The sequence below is a fragment of the Colias philodice genome, chromosome 3, assembly GCF_061535455.1.
Source record: "Colias philodice isolate Cphi_HAF_F1 chromosome 3, ilColPhil1 Martin Lab GWU primary, whole genome shotgun sequence".
Classification (NCBI taxonomy): domain Eukaryota; kingdom Metazoa; phylum Arthropoda; class Insecta; order Lepidoptera; family Pieridae; genus Colias; species Colias philodice.
In genome coordinates, this window is record NC_143088.1 from 7,968,879 (window position 1) to 7,987,133 (window position 18,255).

Sequence of the window (18,255 nt, forward strand, 5' to 3'; positions counted from 1 at the left end):
CAAACACATTAGCTTCTATATGCACCAAATGGCTCCTTCCTCTAATATTTTTATACTAAGTTTTTATACGTTTTGAAGGGAAACCAGAGTAAATAATATTTTTTAATCTGTATAAATGTAAATTTAAAAAAATATTGACATTAATATGTCAATGTCAGCCGACAGCCAACGTCAGCCGACGTACAAACGCTGTCAAAAATCAAAATACTCTGATCAAAATATTGTGTTGAAATCGAGTTTGTTGTGGTATAAATTATAATTATTAATGTGCCAAAGTATGAAAGCTATATGGAAATTATATAAATTTTAAGCACAAAAATTATCCATTGATTTATTAAAATAGTCGCAATGCCTACTGTAATATTACTCGATGTGTCTCTCTCAATGAGCCGACCGGTTCCCTCTTCGGACTCCACAGAAACTCAAACCAGGCTAACTATTGCTTCAGCGGCTATCAATACCTTCTTGGATTATTTATGCGTACATACAAAACTTGAATATGTTGCACTTGTTACTTTTTCATCTGCTTATGAAGGTAAATAGGTTATTTGCTATTTGATTGTCTTTTAACTGCGAACCAGTTGTTTAATTAAACTGAATTTTGACTTTTCTTATTCCAGTTGCAATACCATTTACTCGAGAATACGATAATATCAGAGCAAAACTTCCACATCTTGAAGAAGGAGACAAAACATGTATAGAAACTGCACTCCTTGGTGTCAATCAACTGATTCTTAATGAATGGGGCTATCAAACCCCTGTACAGATAATATTGGTAATCATTTTCATTATGTTTTACTTCTCTGTTTTGTGATTCAGAGTCTAGATATCAATATTTTGCTGGTTAACAAATATTACTGTTGTATAATACAAAAATTATTGTATCAGTATCATGATTCTTTACCTTTGTATATTTTTATATCATCTAATCACTAAAAATGTTATGTTATATTGTAAAAGGTTACAGATGGAAGTAGTGGAGTTGGTACTATTGGAAGGAACCGCATTATGCAAGCCCTCCCTTTACCTCCTACTTACCCTGTAAGAATACATGTATTGCCAGTCGTAGGACCACATGAAACAAGTTTACAACACGGTAAGATACATTATTATTAAATTTTAGTACTAATTTTGTATGTATAGATCTTACATGCTTATTTTCGTTTCCTTTAAATAAATATGTACTTTTGTTTCTCGATTATGAGAAAAAATGTTTGTGAATGAAATTCTAGATCATTGATGATGATTTCAGCCATGCCACTTTATCAGAAGATTGTAGATCTAGCAAGCAATGCCAACAGTTCCACGGGTAATATTTCAAGAGGTGCCATCTATTGTCCTGATCAATTAAATGTACCTGGGGTGAGTTTGGTCACTTAATTTTAGGTTAATAGTTGTTATGCCTTAAAATCTATGCATATGCTATTATAGGATAGTCTGAATTTTACGAACAAATTTTGGCTAGACCTATTTTTAATGAAATCCTATAACTACCTTTTCTTCCATGGCTTCACTTGCTTGTATTACAAAATTTTGTATTAAAATGATTTTTGGAGCAATTAACCAAATTTTTAGGAAAATCAAAGTTTAAACCAAAATCTCAACATGAAAAGCATTTTTAAATAAATTTTAGCCTACATAGAAAATGAAACATTTTGATTTTATCTAATTCCAAAAAAAATTTTTTTTTCGAATATTCGCTATGCGGATAATCGGGAATTCACTGTATCAGTCTTAATTAGCCTGCAAACATTATTACAGGTTGTAGCTGCAATGACCCGTCTCTGTGAACAGCAATATCAAGAATTCTGGTGTTCGCTCAAGTGCGGGCAGTTAGAAGCGCGCGTGCAATTGTTTCCCGCGCCGCAGCCGGCTTCACACGAGGGCCTATCTGCTACATATACAATTTCTCACCAACAACATGTCATTGGATTTATAACACAACAGGATTTAGGTATAGAGATGTTCTTTCACATTTATATAAGGTTTATTATTTTCTACATAGATGAAAATTGTGATGCATTTCTCACAAAAAAATTGTTTCGTTTTCAGGTACACCAATTGCTATAAGCAAACATCTTATAATACCGCAAGCACAATCGGGTAATAATAATAATGCGAATCGGGAGAATTATGGATCTAAAACACCTACTAAGGTAAAATAAGTTATTCATTGAAATTACCTGGCTTGTGAAAGTTTTATTTTTAATTGTTCTATATTTAAATTCTAGGAAGGCTCGAGTACTGATGGTTCAACTGATGAAGATATGTCTGATCCCAGTAAAGTTCCAAACTTTTGTGTTTTACTCCATGGTGCACTTAAGGTAATGTTATTTATAAGTCTTACGAAATTTAGACAAATATAAAAAATATAAAATATTATTTATAAAAGGCATATAAATAATAAATACCTTTTTGATTATTAAGTACACCACTTTTAATAAATAAAACATAAAAAATAATAATTGCAGTTATGGGAATAGTTTTTATTAGCGTTTGCGAACTTAAGCTTAGCTTAAGTGTAACATCTTAGAATACATAACCTTAAGCAAAAAAGAAAAACGAAAACATATAACCTGACGTAGAAGCGGCATACGCGTAAAAACACGTAACATATGAAGTCAGCTAAATTAGTCGGGTTGCGTTGCTAACTCTTCGACAAATTTTAAAATTTGTATTCTATCTTTGTCAAACGAGGAAAGGCATTAACTGCTAGTTTATTCGCATATACCGCTTCTACGTCAGTTTATGTATGTGCACTATATGACTGACCGGTTGGCTTGGTTGATAGTGGCCCTGCCTTCCAAATCAGAGGTCTTGGGATCGATTCCCACCCGGGGCAAATATTTGTGTGATGAACATAGATGTTTGCTCTGTGTCTGGGTGTTAATTATCTATATAAGTATTTATTTAAAAATTATATATGTATGTTTATCAGCCATCTGGTTTCCATAACACAAGCGAAAGCTTAGTATGGGATCAGATCGTGCCGTGTGTGAAAATTGTCCCGAAATATTTATTATTTATAATATAATATTATATTTTTACTTCTCACTGGCACATAATAAATAAAAACGCATAAAATACAGGTGGAAGGTATGTCAGCGATAGTGCAGCTCGGGTCCGACTGGTGGGGCACGCTGTCAGCGTGGTGCGAGGCGTCGCGCGCGCGCCGCTCGTGCCTGCTGCTGAGTGTGCTGCGGCCGGGCGCGGCCGCGGCGCCCTGGCTCGGCGCGCTCGACCAGCTCGGGCCCGCTGAGGAGACTGCTAACAATGGTGAGCGCTTACAAAACATCGATAAAAAATTGGTATCATGACATTTTATTCGACAAAGAAATTTGGTTCAAAAATTTTAACTTTGTTTTGTTTATGACTTCTTTATTTTTGGTTTAACGATAAAAGTACCACTAATAGTTTAATTTTATTATACGTTAGTTGACAAGGCACTCTATGATATTTAAAACTATCCATGTGATAATTAAAATTAACGAAGGTATATTATTTTCAGCGGAGACGTTTCCAGTGCGCTCGTGGCGCTCGTACAGCGGCGGCGGGTCGGGCTGCGCGTGGGCTCGCCCGCACGCTCTGCTCGCTGACGTGCAGAAAGTGCTCAGACACGCGAGGAAGTTGCCCGACAAGACGCAACATTTGTATAAGGTATCCAACTTTCGATTTATTAGAGTATCGATCCTTTGATGGTTTTCTTTTGAGGTTATAGCTTCATATTTTATTTATAAGCATTCATGTGCTTTTTATGTATATTTTTTTAAAGAATAGAAAAAATTCGATCACGAGGTAGGATTTGATTAGATTTTCTTTCGTTTATTAGTAAATAAATAAAGGCAAAATCTAATACATGTTGATGTTTGATATTTATTTTTTAAGGTTAACATTAAAATTAATTTGAATTCTAATACCAGTTTATATTTCGTTGGCTATACAGTCAAGTCACAAGTCACCATATAAAATTAAATTAAATTAAATAATGACAACTAACTCCGACCGTACAATGCATCCCTGAACTTTAATAATTCGTACTGAACGCTCACACGTTCCCATCGCCCTGCACGGTAAATAAATCCACAATTCTACAGGAGTTAAACAGACTGCGCCGTGCGGCAATCTCGCTCGGCTTCACGGAGCTACTAACGTGCGTGGGCAGCGCGCTAGAGCGCGAGTGCGCGGCGTTGCCGGCTGGCGCGCCGCCGGACTGCGCGCTGCAGCTGGCGCACGCGGCCGCCGCGCTGCGAGACCCGCGCACCGCGCTAGACATCAAGCACACGCTGCAACCGCTCGCTGCCAGCTTCACTGTCGCATTAAATTAATACAATTAATATTATATTTGTTTCATTTCTTATTTAAGCGCGTCACACACGGTGAAGATACTATAATATTTTATGTTAAGATTCTTTACTATAAAATATTACAGTAGAAAATGATGGTCAGAACGCTGATACCGGATACCTTAAGATACTGTAATATTTTATAGTAGAGAATCTTAACATAAAATACTATAGTATCTTCACCGTGTGTGACGCGCTTTATGCTCCAATTCAGGATTTTATGAAAATAGTGCTACTTCATGACGAATAGCCATTTATAATAAAAAAGTAACATAGAAACCCATATTGAACACACACATATAGCCGCTCGCCACGCTTAAGAGATTATTTTCTTTAATTTAAGAGTAATTGAATCTATACTATCCGTTCGTCTGTCGTATCAATTTGTAATACATATATAATCAAATGCAATAGGTAGCTAATAGATTTGAATGTGTGAAAATATTACTTTATTAGTCAGTCCGCCTGAACGAAAGACCCGCCGCCCGCGTCCGGCATATATCTAAGTTTCTATTCAAATAAATCTTGGTGATTACGAAAATTCATTACGTTTAGCGAGATTTAAAAAACATGGTCTAAATAACTTGAAAACGATAGAAACTTTTATCATTAAAAATAAGAAAACTAATTTGAAATATTTTATAGAAATTATTTTCAGAATTGTCTAATTGACATCTTGTACACTGTATCTACAATTATTTTCAATTTAGTGCTCATATTACCTACATAATATTATATGAATAAATTATGCATTTTTATTGAGCATGAAAATCTCTTACAGCACTGCAAATATGAATTAAGAATTCAGTTCAATAATTATTGTTGGAGTAAAGGTATGACTAGATAGGGAGAAAATAAAAGATAAAATACATTAAAGCTTATAGTTTTATTTTTAATCTTAACTTTTTTAAACTCTCTAAATTCTTGCGTGCACTTTGAAAGTTTGGTTGAATTTCTAAAGCTTTTTTATACATTGTTTCCGCCAGGTCGTATTTTTTCCAACGATGGTAGAGAACTCCTGAAAAAAATTTAAACACGAATAAAGCTTCTTTAGACCAAGAAGTTATTACCTCATATTATTGAATATTTAACTGGTGTATTCAATAGAAAATTAATAGTTATTTAAAGCAGTCAACATTCATAAGTATCAACTGCAGACTGCAGTGATACAAAGTTTTCGATTAATATCTATACTTTATTATATAATTATATCTATACTAATATTATAAAGCTGAAGAGTTTGTTTGTTTCAACGCGCTTATCTCAGGAACTACTGGTCCCATTTGAAAAATCCTTTCGGTGTTAGATAGCCCATTTATCGAGGAAGGCTATAAGGCTATATCATTACGCTAAGACCAATAGGAGCGGAGCCTTGCGGGTGAAACCGCGAAGCGCAGCTAGTAAATACTTACCAAGATTCGCATAATGAATGGGCTTGACGTGATTACCAAATAATTGTATTGACGCCAAAAAGTGCCTCTCTGCTTCATTATATTCATCTATTTTTCCGTAAATATTTGCGATCGCAAATATAACCGAAGGAGACTCTGGTAATTCCTCTAGGGCTTGGGGTATTAGTTTTAATGCCTTGTTGATTTGATCTAAAAATATAATTATATTTAATATTTTGTTGCATCACAAATAAATGTAATTATTTTGATTTGATGTAAGTATGGATATTTATTTATCAGTCTCTATAACTAGAGCAGATTTTGAAACAATTCAGCAGTAGGTACTGTAGCAAATTTACAAGAATATATAGACATACTAGCGGTCCGCCCCGGCTTCGCCCGTGGTACATATGAAAAATAGATGTTGGCCGATTCTCAGACTTACCCGATATGCACAGAAAATTTCATGAGAATCGGTCCACCCGTTTCGGAGGAGTATGCAGACTAACATTGTGACACGAGAATTTTATATATAAGATTTAAATAAGCTATTGAAATCCTAGTTTAGAAATACGTAAGTAGTAAATACATAGGTACCTGTGTTATCCAATAACGCAAGCAAATTAGTCCATGCAGAATTGTGTTTAGGGTTTAATTGTATTGCTTTGAACCAATGATCTACTGCCATATTCGTTTTGTTAAGCTCAAGATACTGCAAAAAAAAATATTATAACAATCATTAAATAAGGGTTTTATGAGTAAGGGAGGGATGCTAAACGAACATTATAAGCATAGCTTTAAAAAAAGACTAGACTTTCAACACATCTTTCAATACCGAGAGGTATCTCTACTGAAATTATGATTGAGCTCAATCTATATAGTTAGAAAGATTATTTGAGAAACTTTATAATTTCTAGCTATGCTCGATGCTCAAGAAATATACTAACCAAATTTCCTAAATTATAATGACAATCAGGATAAAGCTTTCGATACTTCAGTGCAATGTGGTAAGCTTTTTCTGACTCCTCAAAATTCTTGATACTCGCCAAAACGATACCTAAATTCATCCAAGCTGCTGGAAAATCTTCTCTGAAATATCACAAAATATAAATTGTTATATAAAAATTTTGTAATACAAAACTAGATGTAACACATTTGAAATATACTAGCCGAGATAAAAAATAGTTATTATGAATGTTGTTATATACCTAAGTAGTGAAAATGTTGAAATAACGATTTTGTTACCTACTTTAATGATATAGCCTTTCTGAGATAGTATTCAGCATCCACAAATTGTTTTTTATTTTTTAAAAGATTCGCCAAATTATTCATTGCTTGGTAGTATTCAGGATGTAATCTAAAAAAAAGGTTAGTGAACAATCTTTTGTTTAACTTATTAAGATTATAATATTAAATTCAATAATTCATAATATTATCATCATGACTCAAGAGATTCAATTTGCTAATATGCTTTATTTGGTATACATAATATTCATGCATACATGAATCAGAGCTGAACTTAAATTTAAAAAAAAAATACACATTTTACCTGCCTTATTGCTATCTTATACTCATTAATTGCCCAAGTAACATTTCCCTTAGCATCTGCAGCCTTAGCGACATTGTAGTGGACTTTGGCATTCAAAGGACAAACAAGGAGACCACTTGTAAATAGTTTATATTCAGTCTGCCACTCAAATGATCGCTGATAGCTTCTTAGTGCATATAATATTATTAAAAAGAAATAAATAACCATCATGACCTGGAAATTAAATGTGTTAAGTAATAACTAATAAGATAATGGAACAAATAAGAATATTTCAACACAGTTTCTAGAAAATCTTATTAAAAATAAAATATATGCTTCTCCTAGAATTAATAATTGCTTACTTACATTTCTAGGAATATTCAAGGGTCTTCTCTGTAGGATTTTATGAAATCCCACAGCAACAAGCAGGCAATAGCCAGCTGATGGAATGTATAGAATTCTTTCAGCAATAACAAAACCAACAGGGAAGAATAAGTTTGATGCTGGTAGGAATGGAACAATCACGAGACTGCATGACAGAATTATAAGTCTGAAACAATATAGCATTCTTAAATTCATTGATTTTCGAACTATGAGGATTTAGGACATAACCATAACATAACCATCATTTTCAATTGGAACATTGGTAATATAAATATTAATACATATAAATTTGTAAATATATTAAAATATTAAATGATACATCTAATTCACCCATAAACTTCTCTGCTCATCTCAATTCTGGATCCTCATGTTATTTTCTCAATTTCTAAACTCGAACCATGTAATAAAAAATTAAAACTAATTTTATAAATGTATTTTTAAACAGCTTTTAATTTACATCTCACCTTTTAGATTGCATCTTATTCCTTCTAAGAATGGAGAGAATGGTTATAATCCCAAAAGAATATAGTAAGATAATAAATATTATCCTAAAATCTGTAAATTCCTTAATTAGTGGAATACATCCCATGGACCAATCATAGCACAGCCAATATGGCCAAATAAAAATAAGAGCATTAATGAAATAAATATAGTTGTAAGTTAATACCTGAAAACAAATTTGTTATCAATTCAAAGACATTAATTAAGAAGTAATTTAATAGTAATAAAGTTCATAGATTGAAATCTACTGTACCCTTGTAAAAAAATCAGGACTAAAAGCAGCAGGGTTATCAGTGTTTTTGAAGATTGGTTTTTCTCCACCCATCACAGACCATCTCAAATACAGCGTTATAATAATAGATGATAATAAAAATAAAAGTCGAAAACTTGATTTGAAATTGTATGCAAAATTTCCAAAACATGTTTGAAAATATCCAGGATTATTTCTTTCCATAGCTTGTATATTTAAAATTAATTCATATATCATACAAAATCCCTGTAATGTGAATACTATGTATTAATTTACAATAAAATACATAAAAGTTATATAAATAAAGAGATAACATACCAATGCTGTAATACCATTTTCCTTAAACATCATGGATAAACCAGCAAATAGGATGGCAAGCATAAGGTACAAATAAGAGTATTGTGAGTTTCTAACGACCTTGTCATACATCAGGAATGATGAAAAGAATGTTATTGCAGCTAATAAATCAGCTCTCCCCACAATACCACATACAGCTTCTACATGAACAGGGTGAATACAAAATAGCATAGCAGCTAAATATGCTATATTTGATACACTTTCCTTACTGGAACTAAATTGAATTTTGGTTAAAATTGTTCTATATGTTATCCATATGATAACACAACACAAAACATGCAATGCAGCGTTTGTTATTTTGAATTGATATGCAGACAGTACTCCTCCGTTTAACAGGCGGTTCAACCTAAAATATCAGAGAAAATGTGTTACCTATGAGAGATTATGTTTAAAAAACAAAAATATATTGCAAATAAATATACATACTTGAAACTTAAAATTGTTAGGGGTCGATATGACTTGTGGCTCTCTTTACTTTTCATGTTGGTGCCCCAGAAGTCATGATAAAAAGGTTCTATCCATGATTGCGACGATATATCTTTATTTTTTAGAATAGCTTCAGAATCATCAAAAACAAAATCACCATTCAACGAAAACAAATATGGAATTACGGCTAGGAATATAATAACGAAAATATTATATTCCATGGTTACATTACAATATACATAAGTACATCAAAAAACATTTTAATGTTTATTAAATTAAATTAAATAAATAAATATGTATATTACTATTTAAACAATAATTTTCTTCATTATGAATCAAACATTCTTTCTTTTTTTACACACTGTACAGTTTTTTTTAGTACATTGAATAAAATATGTTCCTTATTTCTATTTTACTTAATTTTCTCTATATAATATTTATAAATTTAATTGTTGAATGTTGACTCTTGGCTGCTGCATTACGTGACATTGACAATCTGAATTCAGTTCAACAACTTGACAATAACCAAAAACAAACCGAAGTCGCAGCCAGTGGGTCGACACTTAGAACATAGTTTTGGTTAGGCTTCCATTATCAAGCAATTTTAAACTTCATTCAATTGACATAGAGTTCAAATTATTTTGTACTTTTCCGAGACCTAAGGTCAAGTCTGGCTTGCCAACATTTAGAAAAAATAAAAATATTTCTAATGTTGGCCTCTCCGATGTAATCATATAATAAAAGATTTAATATTTTAGTTTTAATTATTTATTATTATTTCTTCTTTTTTTTAAACCTTATTTTTGTACATTTTAATTTTAAGCTAGTACATTAATAAATTATTTCTTTCTTTCTTCAATTTCTTGTCAATGGTTAAGACTTAAGCATAGACAACGTCTTGATGTTGATTTGTTGTTTGAAATTTGAATTCAAAATGGCGTTTTATTTTATTGTTTTGGTGGATGATAAACAAAGTTTGTTCTTCGTATATCGTAAATTTTGTTATTTACCTACTCAGTTAATGTACAGTACTTTTTTTAATTTGTAATATTTCTGCCAAAAGTGAAAAAAGAAGAAAAAGTGTTATATTGTGTAAACAATGTTAAAATCTTTGTGTGTAATAATTATTGTGATTTGTGACTAAATATTTGCAATATGTACCCAATTACTGTTATTTAAGGAAGATAAAACATAATAATTACATAACAATTTATGAGAAAACATCTCTAACACGTCATGTTCTGGCTGTAGAATCAATTGGAGGAGATAATATTATTATGTCCAAAGAAAACAACGGCTTCTTCATATACAATTCCAATATGGCGATCCGAACGGCAACGATATATTGGTATCGAAATTTAGAACGAGATTTAATAGAAATCCCGCAAAATATTTCAAGGAAAAGTATAAAATGTGAATCTAGTTGTATTCACATAATATTTAAGCCGAATTCAGTCCTACATGCCTAAATAAAGATATTCAGTAAAATTCAAATGGAATTATCCATTTTTGCTGATAATAGTGAGTTTTAATATTATATAAAAATGTTATTATATAATTAATATGTATTATAATAAACTTATTGATCTACATTGTTGTTTTATTTGTAATTTCCTATAAATTTGAATATATGGATGAGTATTAGTAGTGTTGTTACCCAGCATCGATAATTTTATCGATATCGATATGAAGTTTTATCGATACTAGCACTCATAAAGAGACATCACTAGCAACGTCTACTTTTTAAATGTTGGCAGCAATGTGAGTCATGTTTGACGTAAATTTTTCATAGGTTGGTATATAAGATTTGACCTAAGTAATACATGCATATGTGTGCGTGAGCTCGAAATCGAAGTACTGAGTGCCGTCTCTTACTATATTACTTGCTCTGTGGTCGCAGCTTATAATACGAATTTCACGCGAATTTGATGGTAAATTTTGGAACTTGTAGTTTAAAATGTAATCATTTTGTTTATTTTTAGTTTTAACTAGGAAGTAAAGAAGAGCTATAGTTCAGATTTTTTAAAGAAACACACAATTCACTAGCTTAAGTACTTAACAAACATATGCGAATAATAATTAGAAGTTGAGTGCTATCGAAGTGCGTTTCTCTGGGGACTTTTTTCATATTTAAGAATAAACATGGTGAAATATGCAATTCGATCTTGCAAGAACGATACTAAAAAATTTATATCCAGTATCACATTTCATCGGTAAATGGATTGTTGTATTTATTTTTATGAAAATAAATTCTAGCATCGCGAGGGTGAAGGGGAAGTGGGAGGCGGACACGCGCAGGCTCGCTCGCGCACCTCACTGCCGCCACGTGATCGTAGTGATGTGACTTGACCAACGCTGTACTCGATAGTTTACAAGAAGAACTATATTTAAACATATTATTTATTTAACTTTAAAATTAGAACTCTTAAAAATGTATTAAAAATAATTTTGTGGTGTGTTTTGTATCATACACTTTCTAAGTTTCTAATATTATGAATGCGAATGTATTATAGTGTAAATGTAAAGTATGTAATGTTACGATATTATATTTTAACCGCTAAATTGATTTTTGAAGATTTTGGTAGGTATAGAATTGATAAAATTGAATAAAAAATTATTAATATTGTTTATTATTTCATTTTAAATTATTAATTATTTCTTATTTAACATTTCTAAATACTATTATTATTTGATTTATTATTAAAAAATAGTACTAAACCCGATCTTTTATTTTATCAACTTTAACATTTAAGAAGTCCACACGTTTTTCAGATATTCCAATTAAACATTTTCTTTTATATTACTTTAATAAACGAATAAACACACTTTATTCACTTGGCAAACAAATTTAAAATTACATATTTATACTTTATTCATACATTTATTTTTTAATAACATATTGAACATAAAATTTACTTATGATACATTTTTATTTACATAACTTATCGATATCTCAACACGCAATAATTGATACCTACCCATCCCTATTATTTTGTCACACACACATCTATATAGTATCTATAGCTCATCTGCCTACGATGCGCATTAATTAAGCAATTTGTGCAATACACGCGCTATATCTAATATCATATTAATCTTTGAAGTGATTACTTTGTAAGATCAATTCATGAACGTTTTTATTAATGTCAACTGTCAGTTGTAACTATATACTAACTTGTTAAGCGTCTTATTCACGGTCCATCCCCGACGTACGTCGGCTCAAGGCCGCGGTGCTGGATGTATCCTACTGACGATCGTGCGCGCATCAAGCATGGCAAGGGTTGCCAACTTTTTTTTAAAGATATAGAGTATATCTGATTTTAAAGGAGGTAAATAAAGAGTAAATAAATATTTTTAAAAATGTATTTTTTTGTACTTTTTGCAGTACCTAACAATATTTCATTACTTTTGAATGAATTATATGAATCCAAACATTCCAAATTTGGATTCATATAATAAAAATGAATTTATATATTTAAGAGCTTAATTTTTAATGAAGCTCGGTTTCTCTCTTCCCGCCACTTCACATTCATAACCGAAAAGACTCTTTCAGTAAATACTGAAGTGGCGGGAACAGAGAGTCACTCATCATTTTTTTAAACAAAAAAATTCGTTAGGACATTTTTTTAAATATGTAAATTGCCATTTTTCTGCAGTGGACTTTTGCATAAAATCAGTGTTATTCATCAATTCGCCTTGGAGTTCTTTTAAAATAATAACTTCTGAATATAAACTGTCCATGTGTACTAGGTTGATCCAAAAGTAATGATAATTGGGTATTTCCTGTGTACATAAAAATATAAAATAACTGTTTCTTGCTTGCTCATGTAGGTACTCACTACGTTATCACAAAAAAATCATATCAATAGGCCACGTTTCCAAGTACATATTTACATTAATTTCTGTTGGCAACACTGATCTGCTGTACGTCCGCGCCATAGAGAGTAGTATATTCTTTGGTCCGCGCTATTCACTGTCCATCTGCACGACGTTCGCGGTGGTGGGGGTGCTCGCTGGATGAAAAATTGGTCGTGCACATCCAGCAAGATAATAATAATAATTATTGACGTACGTCAACACTATTCAGTATTCACTGTCGTTTTGCGTCGTGCATCGTGTATGACCTTGGCGGGACGTACGTCAAGATGGACCGTGAATACGACGCTTTAGTTGTTAGTACTCATAACTCAGGTGAATTGCAGGTGAATTTTAAACGTTTAATGAAAAACACGAAAATCAATTTATTTTGATATAAATAAATACGAAACATTAAGGAAAGCAGCAGCTGTTTCATCATTACAACTCAATGAAGAAAAAATAGTCTAAGACAATTTTGTTTTTAGAACTATTCTGCTTGGAAAGAAGATATTTTTTGTAAAATTTGATGCACATTTTGTGAATTATTTACAGTAAAGTGTAAACACAACATGGATTTTACACCCGAGCTAAGCGCTTTTCAGGGATCTATTGTGTCCTTAGATAGCTCTTGCGCCTTTTCAAGAATTACTGGCAGAGGAGGTAATTTTATACTACTTTACACTACTATTCATATAAGAATTTTTCTATTTGCAAGTCTATATCATAAAAAAATAAAAAATAAACTTTTTTTTAGGGAATGAAAATAAAATTGAAGCAGTTATAAAAAGCTTACAGGATTTTATGACTGAAAAAGGGTTAAACAATTTCAACTTGGATAATAAAATCAATGACACAGTGAGAAAATTTGCCCTCTATATTGTGCTTAATGCAGATTTGGTTATCTTACAAGAACTAGTGGAATTAGATGAGATAGGATCTGTAATATGGACTGTGCCAACAATTCCAGCGTGTTTACTTAGTGAAATACTGTGGAAACTTAATATGGATAATTTTATTTATGAAATAATTGTATTTTCATATCCACAGCTTTCATTAGAAGTGTCAGATATACTAATTGAAAATTTCAAATATTTTCATCCAAGGCAGTGTTTCAATCAACTTAAAACACTAGTTACAGCCTGTTACAGGTTTATTTGTAGGTTGTTGTTTTTTAAATTAAAAAATCAAGAATTAACACAAGCTGTTAATAATTTTCACACATGTCTAAAATATTTTTATGAACCACCAAATGCCATGAAACTTGAAATGTTAAAGAGAGATGAAAAATATCAGTATGTTGGAGATAATCTGCATACAATGCTCCTGGTGCTAAGTGAATGTTTTAACCAATATACTCAAACTCAGAAGTTAAAACCACCTGATATGCATGAGATTTATGAGTTAACTTATTTGGAAGGATGCCATAATGACACTTGCAATGAAGTGAATTTAGAAACATGTTCAAATAAAGATATAAAAGAATCAATAGATAATTGCAATGTAATGTTGCTTGATACATCTAAAGAACTTGTTATGGAAGTAAGTGTTGAAATTTACTGCGCCTGGAGTGAATTTGAGGACAAAAATAAAAGTATGCAACAAACCATCGGTGAACTATGTTACACTGTAAAAAATATATTAATGAATATCAATTCTATTTGTGAGCATCCTGTTATTAATATGATGGAACAGATATGTTTTAAACCAATTGAATGTGTAGATGTCATAAATGATCTCAATAGTGATGCCATTGTTCAGAATATTACAAAAGATAGTGAAGAAAAGGATAAGTGGATCAAAGCGTTATTGCATAGAGATAATATTTGTGATGATATAATACTTGTAGAACAGATTAGTGTCAATCTAACAGCATTCAATAATGAGGACTGCTGTGATTTGTTTAAAAGATGCAAAGAATATTTAAAAACAAATTCTAATGCTGAATATATACAAATGCTCTTAATTAAAGTGTTTCAACGTTGTAGTGCTGAAGACAAAATGAATATTGTAAAGGAACATTTTAATGATACAGTTTTCAATGATGACTTAATTATATCACAATTTAATAACATGGTAACAGAAACCTTCAATAAGCTAACTACATCAAAAGACGCTGATTTATCAGATATATTGACAATATTCTTACAAAGTCCTAGGAATGTGTACAATAAAATATTCAGTTTAGCATGTGAAAATGCCCACCAAACAGAAATAATGGTAAGAGTTATGAAATTTTTAGAAACATTTTCAAATTACTATTACAGTGAAGAAATAGATTCTTGCGTTATAACAGTCACAAAAAAGATGATGCAAGATGATTTTGAACTTGAAAAAATACAAAACTTTATAAAGTTTCTGTGGCAAATTAAAAATTGTAATATTATACCAGGGAAAAAATTATTTCTTTTAGTTGTCATGCCAAATCTTCACTCTGGAATTGTTAGTAAAAATATAATCCGGATACATATGCAATGTAAACTGCTTGTTGATGCATTTTCTTTGGATGAAATTGTTGAATATAAGACACCCATGTTAGCCATGTTAGCTCAAGTTTTAGATGCAGTCAGGTGGAAAATTACAACATTTACCACTTTGGCACCATCTACTCTGGAGTTGGCACTACAGCTCCTACTGTCAATATTAGATAGCTATTCGCAAGATTTACCCGGTATGTACGTCCATTTAATTATAACATGTAACAGTCAAGAAATCATTACACAATTCACATATTTCTCAATTGTTTCTGTAAAATGTTGGCATTGCAATGAATAGTTTGGCAAAAGAATTGTAATAATCGTAATATTGAAACAAGCAATTGATAGAAAAAAAACACAGAAAAAAAAAATTTCAACCTTTTATTTTTCAGATAATGAGAAGGCATGGTTGAAAATGAAATTAAAAAATATAAATCCATTGAATATGTATTACTACAGACATTTATGGAACCCCCCTGGTGATACATTTCTGGAAATAGTTATGGGTGTTCACATACATAAAGATATGGATGTTGAGCTACTAACAACTAGACTTTCACAGGTAAATATAAATATATTTTTTTACAGTTTAATTATCTTTGATTGTGTTTAGGTGGTAGAAATATTCAGGGTTTCATTGCATTTAAAAAAGGATAGCAACTGTAATCAACAAAAAGTTAGGGCTCTCTCATTCTTTCCTGAGATTTTTTCAGTTTTAACACGTAGGTTAGAATTTAATATTCATTTATGTGTTGGATAAACCACGATGACGTTACGAAAAACACAAAAAAGCACAGCTAGTCACACACATTAGTACATTGGTGAATGATTACCAGCTTCTTTAGTAAAGAAGCTGGTAAAGAATCTTTACTCACTTAAGTACGTATATATATTTTTTATTTTATACTCTTTATTAAAATTCATACAAATTCTATTATAGGTATTACCATCCACTACACTGCAAGAATGGCACCAAATATGGGATAATTTGAATATATTTTCTAAAAAGCAAATATTCAATATTTACCATGACTCTTTATTACTATTTGCAATGGCAGAGAGAAATTATCACACTCCAACAACATGGGCAGGCATTATGTATTGCTTTAAAAACTTTGTCCTCATAACAAAGGTATTTATTATTAAATTTATTTCAATTCAATGGATTGTAGAAAAATAAAACTTGTTTGTTATAATAGTAGTTTAATCAACATTCATTAATTTGTGCATTATAAATATATATTCACAAACCTTAATTCAAGCTTAAGAATATTTTATAATTTGGTTATAATAGTTATATTCCTGGTACATTCCAAGCAAATTTATTTTATGTTAATTTGTTTGTTACAGTCTATGTTTTTAATCGAACCTTTAGAGGAACAACAAGTACTTGATGTCATGCAAAAGTTCATATTACTAGAAAATTTTGTCCAGGAGGACAATTTAGAATCATTTTGTAATCTGGTTTGGCCTCTTTTTGCTAATATGGCGGAAAAACAATTAAGTAGTATAAATATATGGAAGTCCACATGTGAAAAAGTTAAAAATAAAATATTTTTAGAAAAGATTACATTATTCTTCAAAAACTGTGAAAAGCCAGGGGAACATTCCATTTTAAAATAAACTGATATCACTTTTTTTTTGTTTTATTTGCCATAAAAAAATAGGCATTTTAGTTCTTTAATATTTTTAGGATGATATGCATTTTTTGCATTTATAAAAGAAATTTAATTTACATAAAATACATATTATTTTACATAAAAGTAAAAAAAAACAGTAATATTTAGTTAGGCAGAAGTAATGTCATTAAACTTATTATCTACTCTATATTCTTTTCTTAGAACCACAGTGACGACCCAGTTGCTTACACTTTCCACAAAGTTCTATAGGATGTTCTTTGGTTCTATCATTCAAATTTGTCATATCTGATGAAACTAATGCCCTCTGAAAATGATCATATATTAAATTTATTTATGTTTCACTTGAATATTCTATTACAAAATCTCTAATTATTTTTAATTTTAAAACCTATAGTGTACTCACATGTCTAAAGGGATACACGGGCTTAGAACAATTCTTGCAGATTTGATATGAATTCGGCCAACATAGGCGACTATCCCAGTAACGTTTGCATGATTCACACCTGTACTCACCATAATATGGAACATTTACCTGTAAAAATTTAAGTCTGTATTTGAAATTGGCATTTTAAAAAGCTCAAAATATCTTTGCGCTGTTTAAAACATTACATATACATAAGTTTTTTTTTACATTTTGAGAATAAAGATATTAGAATATATCATATTACATGGAATTGGTAGGTATAATTTTAATATTTAATTAAACACTTACACGGGTTTCGCTTCGAGTTTGATGCTGTCTTTTAACTGGTAAAGATATTTGATTGGCTGAATAACTTTGCGTTATATCTTTACAAATCTGACAAATATCGTTTGATTCGTCTACAGGGTTTCTATTACAATATTTGCAACGCTGATAATCCTGGAATAATGTGCATAATAATTGATGAGAGTCTTAATATATATTACGTACGTGTACTTACATGGAGTCAAGTTATAGCAGCAGCAATTTTTAATTAAGAAATAAAAATTAACGTTACCTCATTCTTAGACGAAAAACACCCCATAATTGTGAACTAAATAATATGTAAATTATTATTTAAAATAACTCAGTGACAGCTACCCACATTTGTGTACAATGAAGTTACCACCAAACTGTTACC

At 31.0% G+C, this 18,255-nt stretch overlaps 4 protein-coding genes across 4 annotated transcripts; 2 read left to right on the forward strand and 2 right to left on the reverse strand.

Annotated features, from left to right (window-relative positions):
• The first annotated feature begins 172 nt into the window (after window positions 1-172).
• IntS14 (integrator complex subunit 14) lies at window positions 173-4,325 on the forward strand. Its single transcript, XM_089715076.1, has 10 exons — window positions 173-535; window positions 621-775; window positions 961-1,096; window positions 1,253-1,362; window positions 1,762-1,954; window positions 2,053-2,156; window positions 2,232-2,324; window positions 3,090-3,276; window positions 3,509-3,657; window positions 4,095-4,325. Exons 1-10 carry the CDS (start codon window positions 349-351, stop codon window positions 4,323-4,325), a joined length of 1,545 nt encoding a protein of 514 aa, XP_089571202.1. The 5' UTR covers window positions 173-348.
• Window positions 4,326-5,210: 885 nt separating this feature from the next.
• LOC149489798 (protein O-mannosyl-transferase Tmtc4-like) lies at window positions 5,211-9,662 on the reverse strand. The gene is made up of 11 exons (XM_089714556.1): window positions 9,181-9,662; window positions 8,716-9,100; window positions 8,401-8,643; window positions 8,111-8,313; window positions 7,629-7,812; window positions 7,288-7,496; window positions 6,984-7,091; window positions 6,682-6,823; window positions 6,332-6,446; window positions 5,756-5,944; window positions 5,211-5,361 (listed from the first exon to the last, which is right to left on the reverse strand). Exons 1-11 carry the CDS (start codon window positions 9,399-9,401, stop codon window positions 5,222-5,224), a joined length of 2,139 nt encoding a protein of 712 aa, XP_089570682.1. The 5' UTR covers window positions 9,402-9,662; the 3' UTR covers window positions 5,211-5,221.
• Window positions 9,663-13,365: 3,703 nt separating this feature from the next.
• On the forward strand, window positions 13,366-17,149 carry LOC149489799 (uncharacterized). Its single transcript, XM_089714557.1, has 5 exons — window positions 13,366-13,698; window positions 13,793-15,706; window positions 15,905-16,074; window positions 16,453-16,644; window positions 16,863-17,149. Exons 1-5 carry the CDS (start codon window positions 13,608-13,610, stop codon window positions 17,133-17,135), a joined length of 2,640 nt encoding a protein of 879 aa, XP_089570683.1. The 5' UTR covers window positions 13,366-13,607; the 3' UTR covers window positions 17,136-17,149.
• On the reverse strand, window positions 16,696-18,243 carry LOC149489800 (zinc finger CCHC domain-containing protein 24-like). The gene is made up of 4 exons (XM_089714558.1): window positions 18,133-18,243; window positions 17,865-18,014; window positions 17,556-17,684; window positions 16,696-17,456 (listed from the first exon to the last, which is right to left on the reverse strand). The coding sequence occupies exons 1-4, from the start codon at window positions 18,157-18,159 to the stop codon at window positions 17,337-17,339; spliced, it is 426 nt and encodes a 141-aa protein (XP_089570684.1). The 5' UTR covers window positions 18,160-18,243; the 3' UTR covers window positions 16,696-17,336.
• Between the last annotated feature and the right edge of the window lie 12 nt (window positions 18,244-18,255).